The 12129-nt window shown below is 38.6% G+C and overlaps 1 protein-coding gene across 5 annotated transcripts in view; it reads right to left on the reverse strand.

Moving 5' to 3' along the window:
- Window positions 1–2979: 2979 nt before the first annotated feature.
- The window catches only part of PACSIN2 (protein kinase C and casein kinase substrate in neurons 2), a 51650-nt gene continuing 42500 nt past the window's right edge, over window positions 2980–12129 (reverse strand). For 4 of the 5 annotated variants that reach the window (XM_021535490.3, XM_077783193.1, XM_077783194.1 and 1 more), the window contains 4 exons: window positions 10179–10303; window positions 9394–9510; window positions 8262–8458; window positions 2980–4817 (listed from right to left, as the gene is read on the reverse strand). In XM_021535490.3, the coding sequence (XP_021391165.1) occupies window positions 4705–4817; window positions 8262–8458; window positions 9394–9510; window positions 10179–10303 (552 nt within the window). In that variant the 3' untranslated portion in view covers window positions 2980–4704. The remainder of the gene's footprint in view (window positions 4818–8261; window positions 8459–9393; window positions 9511–10178; window positions 10304–12129) is intronic. The other variant, XM_021535492.3, reaches the window with a different exon arrangement.

Consider the following 12129-nt stretch of genomic DNA (forward strand, 5'->3'; position numbering starts at 1 on the left):
AGAATAAACCCTGCAAAGTGATTAATTTTTCTAGGGAATAGAGGTGGGTCTCTCATTCTTCAGCAAGTTTGTGATTTGAGTGAGTGCAGAAAGAGGGAAGGTACAGAGAGAGAACAGCAGCAGTGGTGGGAAAGTGGCCCCCAAGTGCTACATTACCAATTGTACATCAGTGTGGCAGTATCACATCTTGTTGCTGGTTTCCAAGAGTGGCTAGAACACATATTTGTATTCCCAGAGCACAGGGAACCCTTAAGAATTGCTTCCCTGCCAGCTGATCTGACAAAGGTAAGTGGAGGAACCCTTGTATATGTGTATGCTCAGAAACAAACACCTGGGAAGTGCAGCCTGCCCTGCATTAGGAGCCTCTAATCATGTGTAAATGAGAGCAATTCACTGCCAGAGTGTGATGGTGGGGGATGCTGGTTTGCAAATCTAAAGCCAAGGGCTCAGAATTCACACTAACCCACAACACAGTTCCAATTTGATATGAAGAGATGATGCTTTCAGGATGAGGACAATCAGATATTGGAGCAGTTTGCCCACAGTAGCTGTGGAAACTCTCCTGGGAGCTTGTCAGCAACACTCAGCAACCTGTCCCAAGTTCAGTGTTGAGCCAGAGATGGGATAGAAGACATTTGGAGGCCCTTCCTCCCTGATTGATCCTGTGCTAATCCCCACTTTTTTTCACAGCCATTTGGAAATGGAGGGCTTCCTCCTGTATTATTTGGGCATTTTTTGGGCACAAGGACTGCTCCGTGAGCTGATGAAGCACAGGCAAAGTAACTTTTTCCTACTCTCACTTATCCAACTGCCACAGCAAGGCTGGCCAGACAGCCCTGCCAGGGCACATAAATACAAGGGAGAACTATTTGGGATTTTCTCCTGAGAACAGTCTGTTCTTTAGCTGATTTGATAATCAGAAATTGGCACTTGCAGCTGCCTGGAGTTGTGGGGTATTACAGCTTCAGTGGACACCTATTTTCTCAAAGCTCCAAAACACTTGCTGCCATTTCCCATACTCAAAGCTTTTAGTTCTGTGAAATTCCATCAGTGCTGTTGCCAATTATTATCAATCCTCCCTCCTTGTTTGGTTTCTCCTCATGGTGCTGCTGAGAAATGGTGGAATACAGGTAGAGTCCCAGGTCATGGCAGCTATATTTTCACTGCTTTTCAGTGCCCTCAGGTAAGTACAAATTCTGCTCGATGCCCTTTGGAAAGCTCAGTCACACTAGGCAAAGTTTGTTTCTGCTCACTGTTATGCTGTAATTATGTTGTCTCATGACAACTGCAGTTCATCAGGTTTCAGGCCTCTGCAAATGGTAACCTCAAAGGGACAGCAGTCACAGATGTATCACTGCATCAAAAATAATTCATACAGAAAAAACCTTCCCTGGAAGACAGAGATCAAGCATGCAGATGTTTCTCCCAGCACATAGGAATGAAGTTTAACGTCTACATTAAAAACCAGTTGATGAAACCAGTTCACCATTTTTATTTAGTACTAATGCAGTGTTTGTCCTGATAATATCATGAAGCATAACCACTTCAAAGAGGTGAGGTTTCATGGAGCTCTCCACTTTTGGAAGTGTCTACATCCTAACACCACTGCCCAGTGCAAAGCCAAACTCTTGCTCTTTACTGGGATTTACAAGCAGCAACACTCAGTTGTGTGAGACTGTTGTTTGCACCAGCAATGCAAGGGACTTGCAAAGCTCCAGCTGCATGTAGCATCCCACTCCAAAACCCACCTGCATCTGCCACATCATGTTTTGTCTCTGCCAGGGCAGTCAGATTTCAGTGTTTCCTGCATACAGATTCTAGAAGTGTCTATCAGCACAGTACTTCACAATTGATCTGGTTTTTTACCTGCAGGCTTGGGGCTTTCATGTGTCACGATGATCTAGCTGAGGTAACAAGCGGCTTGGATGTTCAAAGAGTTCTTGCTAACGTCCCTCATAAAAGCTGAAGTAAACTGCTATGAAATAAATGAACATTTAATCAGTTACTGACTATAGTAGTAAAGGTGGGAGGATACCAGTGTATCCCAGAGGGATTCCTGTTTGGACTTGTAGATTTATTAAAAGCTTAAGTAGAAAGGTGGCAGTTGATAATTAATTGATTATTTAATAAGTTACTTAGGATCACAGAAGTGTGAAACACCTGCAAAAGTACCTTACAGAGTTCTGACTGGTCTCCTCACCCTCAGGGACAGCTCACTGCCCACCAGGACCCCCAGGTCCTTCTCCTCAGAGCTGCTCTCCAGCAGGTCACCCCCAGCCTCTCCTGGTGCCTGGGGTTATTCTTCCCCAAGTGCAGAACCCTGCATTTGCCTTTTCTGGATTTCAGACAGCCCCTCTGCCATCCCTCCACCCTGCTGAGGTCCTTGGGAAGGGCTGTGCAGCCCCAGGGGGACTGGCTGCTCCTCCCAGCTCTGTGCCACCACTGACCCCTTCACCCAAGGCACTGAGTAATATATTAAACAATTAATCCTGGGGGACACACTGCTGCCAGGCCCCCAGCCAGACCCTGGCTGAACCAGGGATGAACCTGTGGGACCTGCTGTTCAGCAGGTGTTGATGGGGGAGTGGAGAGAAAACCTTCAGCCAACTGTCACAAACAACACTGCATTAATCACTGCCAGTCAGCAAGGCAGAAAATAAAAATTCAGATACTATATTTAAAAAGAAATAAAAATCTTAACTGCTCACCCACGCTATCTGAGACTTGACAACACCACAGAAAGCAGCATCACAGTGGACTCTGTACACCCATAAAATAGTTTCCTCTTCTTCCATGAAGATTCTGCTGGAATGTTTTGCCAAGAATTCCTGTGCATGGCAACTCCCTTTTTTGTCAATGGCACAATGTCACACTCCTGCTTGTGGCTCTTTTACACAATGCAGGTTTTGTCACCACAAATTGCAATGAAATGCACAGATTATTTGTGTTTTGACATAAATTGAAATAGTAAAAGGTGCATTCTGTGTATTTAAGAGATTAACAGATTTTATTGTTTTCTAAAATATTTTACAATACAGAGAGCCAAACCAGTAATTCCTGACAATTTTAGCAACTGTCCTGTGGATGAACAAACATGTTGGTAAGTTTTTGTTGACAGACATATACATACATCCACTTTCTAAGCTTGCACATTTGGATTCACTGAAAATGATGACTAAATATACCTATAAGCTCCAAAAGCAAACTATAAAGTCCAAGATTACCAACAGTGTTTTATAGTTACCTTGGAAAAGATTTGTTAGCTTCATTACAGTGTAGCTTCCTAACATGGCATATCCACTTACCTGATACTTAGTTTTAACACAGATCTGCTGTAGTTTTACAACCCAGTTTTCAATGTCACAAGTGCATATTTGACACGATTACAGCTGGCCAAGTTGTAACTGCAAACAAATGTAGATTTTACAGTGTTCTGCTACAATAATCCATGTTTGGACTAAAGCTAGTTTATACTTTGACTCATTAATTTATCCACAAATACTGATTTTGAGTATATTAGTGTATTTACTGTACTTCCGAAAAATCTAATCACAGAATACTTTGTCTATGGTACAGTAATGGATATGGCAGGAAAGCAGATTTAAATATACCTATAATTTAAACTCTTAAAATAGTCTAAATCTTATTGACACCAAAAGGCTTGATAACTAATAGCCATGCTCTTCATATTTTGGAATATCAAATTATATGTACATATACACAACATAGATAGGCTCTTAATAAAAGTATTTAGTCTATTTTACAGTCTTCTCTGTTCAAGATAATCAGCCTTCACAGATTTAACATTTCAAATCACCCAAAAATCAATAGCAGTTAAAAGGAGATTTTTTTTTTTTTCCCTGCAAACATGTGCTGGAAATAGCCACTCTTCAGGGGCTTATGTATAATTTATATTTCTTTTGAATGCCACTTAAGATCTAGATGGAAAACTCTTAGTTCAAGTGTCAACCCACATAAAGAACATTTGTAATAGAATCCCAACCCATGACACCTGCAGATATCTCTGCTACAAATAACCTTCTGTAACAGATATTTATTAAATACAGTATTTTGTTTTACAACTCCATTTACAACTTCAAGCCATGCTGACAACACAGAAAGATTACTACAACATGGAAAAAGATTTCATTCAGTCAAGTGGTAACTAAATCTATGTCATAATTTAAGTATTAATTGATAAAGCATACAAAAAGGTGCTTAACTACATAGCATTTAAATAAAAAAATACTGCATCTTTCAGACATTGATAAGAACAAATAAAAAATTAACTATAATAATCTTTAGAATTCAAGTTGCAAGTTACTGAAGGTCACTTAAAATAATTGATTGAACAAAAGTGAGCGTAAGCCACATACCTGGGGTAGGATGAGGCATAAGCATAGAAAATGCAAAAATGTTTAGTATCCACAATAACAGACATTGTGGGAAGAAAAAAGTTTAAAAAATATTTTTCCTATCATACTATTTTTTCAACCTTACTTCTTTCCTTTGCATTGTGTACAAGTTGTGAAAACAATGTCACGCTTTTGTCTTTCATTCAGCCTTATTTCAGTATCAAGCCATCACCTTTTCATTAAAATATATACACTCTATACATCCATTCAGTTTCCTCTCACCTCACCTAAATACACTGCACAGGCCTACAGAGCTCTTGTGACACTTCTGTGTTTATTTTGTCCTTTGTCACTGGATTGGTTCCACGTAGTTTGCTGGGTACAAACCAACTTGTCCATTGTCCAGGCGTCCTTTGCACCAGCCCTGCTCATCCTCATTCTCCATTTTGGTTAACTCATCCCCTGAAGAAAAAAATAACATTTTCCCCAGCTTAGTGCAAGTCAAATAAATGTTTCATTAGGCTTATCGCCTAAAGGTTTTAAGGGAAACATGGAAAAAATGCTACAAAGATTAAGCAACTCAGAATTTGCTTGCTAACTTCCAGACTATCCATTCAGACATTTATGAACTATAAGATAACTTCATTTTGACTACAATGCACATCTGATATTCCACATCCTCAGGGAATATTTGGACTGCAGACTCCAAGATGCTCCACAGTTCCAAAGGAAGCTCCACCTCAGCCAGGCAAAAAAGGCTACATTGAGTAGCAATTATTTCCTCTCTTGCAACTAATTTGTGTCAAATGTCTTCCCTAGATAAAATTGATGTGTGTTTTATCTTAGTAATAGGAAATAGATTATGAAGATATTAACACTTATTACAGTCTCATATAGTAGAGAGTCTTGTTGTCATTTAGGAGACTATAAACTATCCTAAGGACTATAAATTCTTTGGTAGAAATTGACAAGTTCATATTAAATCTTCTCAAGATACTCATCTTTATAGATTTTCTCTTAGATAAAAAGGTTAAAGCTTCATCTCCTATCAGAAAACTAATAAATACCCATTATGAATAATGTTTGCCACTTGAGACTTGGTTTATGGAGATATGTTACAACTTTTCCACTTTTTCTAGTGCTGCAGAATGGGAGTGTACAATTTCAAACCTTCTGTGAAACGTGTTAATAAAGAGTGGAAATAAAGACTATCAAAAATTCACATTTCAATGAGGGTATGCTCTAACAAATGCATTTGTATCAAAGCTTGGGCTTGGAAACTCAGTGATCCTGGAGGTCTAACAAAATATTAACACTTTTAAGTGTCATCTGCACAGCAGTTACAATGAAACCACTGTGATGATAAAACCAGAACACAGAATAACATACTCTGACAACTTTGCAGGGACAACCTTTACTGTCACTATTCTCACAGGAGGGTGAGACAGACATACTGTAAATAATTATGTCCCATCTTCTTACATGCTTATAAAACCTCTCATAAGAGATGAATAAAGTTATTCTTGCTCTTTGTGAGCCTCCCACAGCTATTTGCCAAGAGAAAAAAAAAACAAAACAAAATGCACCAGCTTTAAAAGTACTCTAGTAAAAAAATGAGTTTCATATATTCAAGTACATTTAATGGACACTGTGCAGAGCATATATTCTGTAATATGTATTTAGAAGCATTTTGTAGGTAAATTCTTTGAATATCCAAGGAAATCGTATCTGAGAAAATCCATGTACATTTGAATAAATCCTTAAAATGCATTAATCCTCTGTTGACAGCTGCTTAGGAGCCTAGGGATATCTACAGAAGAACACTGCATTGAGTACATTTTAAATTGGCTCCCACCTGACCTAGAATGAGTTATTTTCCTTAGTTTTTTGTATTGTCAATGTAAAGCTAGTAATACAACACTTCTGCATAATAACTAAGTAGCCATCCTATTCAGCATCTCTAAGGGGATTCATGGTCTCGCACATAATCCCTTTCCTACAATTGTATCAATGCCATAAATTGGTGTTGTAACATTCTTTAATGCTCTTCCTTCAAAGTACTGTTCTTTTTTAAAGTGAAGTCTGCATATCTCTCACAGTTAATACCTCCTCTGCTTTATTTCTACAGCCCTCACACACTGAGAGCCACTTGGTTCAGTGGTTTAATGCAAGTGACACAGCTGGTACTCCAGCACACACCACCTAACTTTGCATTTAACCATTACATCTGTGTATATAAACACTGCATGGTTTTGCCAAGGAAAGACTCATTAGTGTAAACCCTTGCTGCTTCACAGCTACCAGAGATATAGAGATATATTTCAAGAGGATTAGCATGCTTCCACCCCCTGCTGAGAAAAATGGAGCAGGTAAGGTCTATAGAATGAAAAGTAACTTTTGGCTTGTGTGCTTTCCACTGAAAGTACCAGATGTTTTGTTATTACTGTACGTCTGTCAGGGCACAATTCAGCAAAGTTCATGGACAAATAATCAATTTCTCCACTCCGGAAACCTACAATACTTGTCTACAAAGAAGGAAGGTCAGCTGTTCAGTGGTTTCACTAACAAAAAAGGAGGATGAGTACCAACTCCTGAGCAGGGGGGTGTTTTGGTTCAGAAAGCACAAACTGCATTTTGGATATGACCTGGGGACACACTGTTCTGAGTGCCCCCCTTTATCAGCAGAACAGACATCCTGCAGTTCCCTGATTAGCTACAACACAGACTGGTTTCCTAACTTTTAGCCCTAACATCCACCTAAGAGCCACAGCAGGTGGTATAGCAACAGCACACTTCTAACTAACCCTAGCTGAAAGGGAGGCAGAACCAAGAGCTTTCTAGAGTTTCTTTTCAACACTTGAATCCTATTTTTCTATTACAATTCATCTGGTTATTACAGGAGATGGGAATAAATGACAAGCAAATGGGTCAAGAGACAAACTCAAGGAGTGTCCATCTCTCTCATTTGCACAAAATGAAGTTCTGTTTGCTTTTTCTAAACTACTGCTGCAATCTTGTTCTGGAATTCCTGGTTGGAAAATGTCTCTGGCAATTCTGGGCAAGACAGTTGACAATTGGCTTGAAAGTCATGAACAGGGGGTAGAATTCAGCTGGAGGCAGCAGCACCTGTGGTGTGCAGCCATCACACCCTGATGTCACCTTCCTGTGTGTGGAAACAGTGTGTGATGGGTCTCCCCCATCAGCTGCATCTATTCTGTTCTCTCAACTCCTCTAACAGTGAGGAAAAAAGATTTGGGGCTCCAGGAAGATACAACACCTTAAGAAGGAAGAGGTACTAAGTGTACCCTAATATAACACAAGACTAAAAAAACCAGGTAAAGACAATTCCTGTGCTTAACATACACTGAAGAGGGGTGAAAAGAGAGTTTAAAAAGTATCTAAAAGTATCTAAAAGTTTCCACCCCAAAAAGTTAGCAGTGCAGAAAGTTGGATACAAAAAATTGGATGCTTTCCATATAAACAGAGAAGGTATCAGTTGATTTAATACCATTTCAAGAATAGCTGCTGTAGTATTTTCCTTTAGAAAACAACTCTGTAGGGTTGGCATTTCCAGACAGCTAAAAGCAGCAGCTGTTACTGTCACCAGGGAAGAAAAGGGGGAGAGAGGATTTTCAGTTCTGCAGGTCATCTTGTTTTACTTAAGATGATAAGAATGGAATATCTCAGAGGCAACCCAACATATTCCAAAGAGCTTAGGAGTCAGTGCTGCCAAGCCGGGATACCAAAAAGCACTACTAGGAGGGATGATGGTTAGACAGGATCCTGTATGTGGAATTGCACATCCAGAGAAACAGGTGACTTCAGAAAATAAAAGGTGAAGAGAAAAAGAATCCCCTACCTTTCTCCTTTTTGATAAATATTTTAAAGTGAACGTTGCAAACTTACCAGCTTTAAAGCTGAGCTCATCTTGCTCCTGGCCCTCATAGTCATAGAGTGCACGTACTCTCACCTCCATGGCAGGAGGGGTATCTTCATCAAAGGGATTGGTGTCTCCATTTGCATCAGTGGAGGAGAAGGGGTTGTTGGACTCTTCATCAGACCAATCTGTAGGGTAGCTTTGGTTTTTCTCATAGCTGCTAACACTGAAAATAAATTTTGAAATTATTATTTTTCTTTTAAAATAGGAGACTAGAAATACCACTAAGATACCCCTAAATATGCTTAAACTCCACTCTAAGGCCCAGCTTTGAAACTTTCTTTCTGGTATCTTCTCATCTATCTTTAACTGACAAGGCCTCATTAAAAAATAAAAACATTCTTGCAAAGCGCTTACAAAGTTAGAAAAAGGCAAAACCAACACACGCCAATCTCCCCACAAACTCAAAAGACTTAGCTATCAAAAAATCCAAGGGATAATTTACTCTGCAAAGGTAAAAGGGATGCCATAGTCAATGAGAGGAATTATCTGGTTTAGGTAAGACATTTAAATTGCTTTGCAGTACCTTCCTCCCAAACCACTATACACTTCTACGATAGCTTCCAACACATTTTCTATATTGCAATCCACCAGTAAAAAAAACTTCATTATACTGCAACAACTTGATCATTTAAAGGGAAGTTCACTGTTGAGCATGCACATGCCAGTTAAGAGAGTGGAATACCCCTAGAGTGTACACTGAAGCAACAGGCAGCTGTTCGAGAAGGTCCTAAACAAAACAAGAGAGCATCTTAAAAGCAGATTTATTCAGTGAGAAGACACAGAGCAGTAAAGCTCCAGGAGCAGTTTCACTAGAAAAACACATCAGTTTTAACGTTTTATAGGACTGGGAAAGGAAGGAAAAAAAGCAACAGCAGTTCTGTTAGCAACTGCCAATAACCATAGTAATTTGAAACCAAAGATCAAGCAACAGTTATGGCATCTGTTAGGAAAGACAAGTTAGGTTCCAGTGTTGCTTACACAACTGCTTAAGAACATTTCATGCACGGACCAGCATAGTGCTATAGAAACCGAAAATAGAAAACCCTGGACAGAGAAAGTGCAAATGTGAAAACAATTAAAAAACAACATTTCACCAACTTTTTGATCTTATTGTCCTCCTTTTCACTGACAGTACTCCCAGTATCTTCTTCATCTTCAAAGGGATTGTAACTTGATTGTACTGACTGCACTGTGTTACTCTGGACACTAAGACTGCTAATTTGGAAAAGAAAAAGCATTATGGTGACCCTATCTGTATAAGAGAATGCTGTCACTGGTGTCCCACTAAGCAGTTTCTTAGCAGACCCCTCCTTCAGACAAAAAAAAATTAAATAAACAACTAAACAAAAATAAAACATTATCAAATGCAGCATAAGGCTCAAGAAAGCTTGGAAAGTCTCACACATGGAGCATTCCTTCACAATCAAAATATCCTTTGTGCATGACAATTTCTTTTTTCCTACTGACCGAAATAAAAGGCAATGCAATTTTTCTGGCCAGCTTCATTCCTTTTTAAAGCAGTTGATGTTAACAGTTTTGTATTAACCACATCCAGAATTCTGATGTGACTAAATGTTTTGCAAACTAAGACCTCAAAGTATTATTATCATTTCTAGAGATGGGAAGGTAGGAAGAGACCACCAGATCAAATACAGAAAGTTCAGTTTCTCATGAAGCTTGGTTTCTTTCAGCTCCCAATGGAAAGAGAGCTATAAAATGGAGAATAATTCCCAAATTAATTTGTGAAGTGCAGAGACATCACTCAAAATGCTCGAAGCTAATTACCATTTGATTGGACAGTGACTTTTTGATCTTGTAGAGCTTTGTGCATTTGAAGGCAACAATCTTTTCCAATTAGTGTTTTTAGGCATAAAAAAATCTACCTGCTATGTTTGTTAGGCTGTGAAACTTGGTCTCCTGTCTGATTAATGCCAGTCAGAGTCACTCCATCAGAAGCCTTCTTCTTTTCTCTTCGGCTGAGAGTGCGATTCAGGTCTGCAGACCACTCCTACCAATGAATGCAAAACATGACTGAGAAATTCAACTGAACAAGTAATTATCACAATTAATTTTCAGACTGACTTATGGAACATACATCTATGTACACAACACTATCAATAATTTCTAAAGACAAGTCACTTCAAGCATTTAATTTACAGCTCTCATCTAGTTCCTACTCCAGCAATGCAAACAGGTGTCTCTGCTACCCCCAAGGTTACCTGCACTTCCCTGTTTAGTGTTATGAACACCTTGAAAAGACTTGAACTACCCAACACCTGGCACACAACTGGAGAAATCAAAAGAGCTGGCCAGTAGAGATATTTAAAAGATATACTGTGAGGGCTCACAGTTTCAAATAATGCCAAGATATCTGGCTTTAAAAGTTAACATTCAATTTAAAAAGGTATTGTAAGACAGGCTTACTTCTCAAGAAGTACTCTCAGATGACTTACAAAGAAGCTAGTTTAAATCTCTGCCTAAGATTTAAGCCCTTAAGGTACTTCACTCTGGATTTAGTGAAATTCGTTATCCTAAAAAGCCTATAGGAGTTAAGGCTTGAATCAACACAAATATTGACAAGACTAATGATGCCAACTTGTAGACTCTTCTTGATATTTTGTATTATTCAGATGGGACAGATGGCACAGGCAGCTATAAACACAGCTCCTGCATCAAGTCAAAGCTAATCTTTGATATCCTGTTATCTGTATACATTATATAGATACAAAGGAGGAACCAACAGAAAACAAACTGGATGCAAGCTAATATCCTATGCTGAGACAGGTTTCCTCTCAGAAGTCTTAAAGGTAAAAAAAAGGTCAGGAGAGAGTTTGCTATACAAAAGATGACATTTGAGATAAGTATTTTTATCAGGAAATGGAAGTTTTCATAGTTGTTATTATTCCTGTGTAACAGAGTCAGCCCAGTGCTTTCTGCAGTTCTTCAAATACCTCATTTATTTTAACTTTGTAAGATACATATTGGATTTCTGAGTTACCACAGTTAAAAGACCACTGACCTATGCATATTTGCAGTTTACAATGCAATTTCATAGTCATTTGATCATGACTTTTTTACTTACGTCATCCTTGTAGCATGTAAATGAGAAAAAACTTGATTAGGAAAACAGTAATAGGAGCATTTAATTTGTTAATTATCATGCTTAAGAAAAAGGATAGTAATTTCCTCACACAGAAGTAACTGCACTTCAGTGTTTCAGGCAAAGAAATTCTACAGTACTGTTATGAATTTTCTTCCTCAAACATCTAAAGTTACCCAGTATTTTAAAAACAAGTGCTATTTTCCTTTAATAAGGGAAGGGTGAAAAACTCCAGAGTTTATGCTTCTGCTCCATTAATTTAATCTCTAGATTTTATTTCAACTAAACCCATGATTCTGGTCCAACTCATTCCACTTCCAGCTATCATACATGAGTAGTATGATCTGCACTGACACATTCTGGTACTTATTTCTTGTAGGCTATGGTAACAGAACACTACTTGGAAAAACTCCTTCCTTTTGAAAATGGCATCCAGCAATAAAATGACTAACTGGGTAACTGGAACTTTATTTAAATAGAGCAGTATTGATTTTTAAATACCAGATTTCGAATTTTGAACTGTTTAGTTCAGACTTTTTCAGAGTCTTTGCTGCATACACTACAATTACCTGCTAACAGCAAGGAAATAAAAATTGAAGTCTGAAGTCTCCCACCAGAGGGGAGAAGTAGAACATAAAGGACAACATATGCAGGTGTCAGAGATGTATCAACTAAGCAATAGCTAACAACTTCAGTAATGACTTCAGCTTAGAAAAGGGCACTGTAGTTTTCTG

The sequence above is a fragment of the Lonchura striata genome, chromosome 5 (assembly GCF_046129695.1).
Source record: "Lonchura striata isolate bLonStr1 chromosome 5, bLonStr1.mat, whole genome shotgun sequence".
Classification (NCBI taxonomy): Eukaryota; Metazoa; Chordata; class Aves; order Passeriformes; family Estrildidae; genus Lonchura; species Lonchura striata.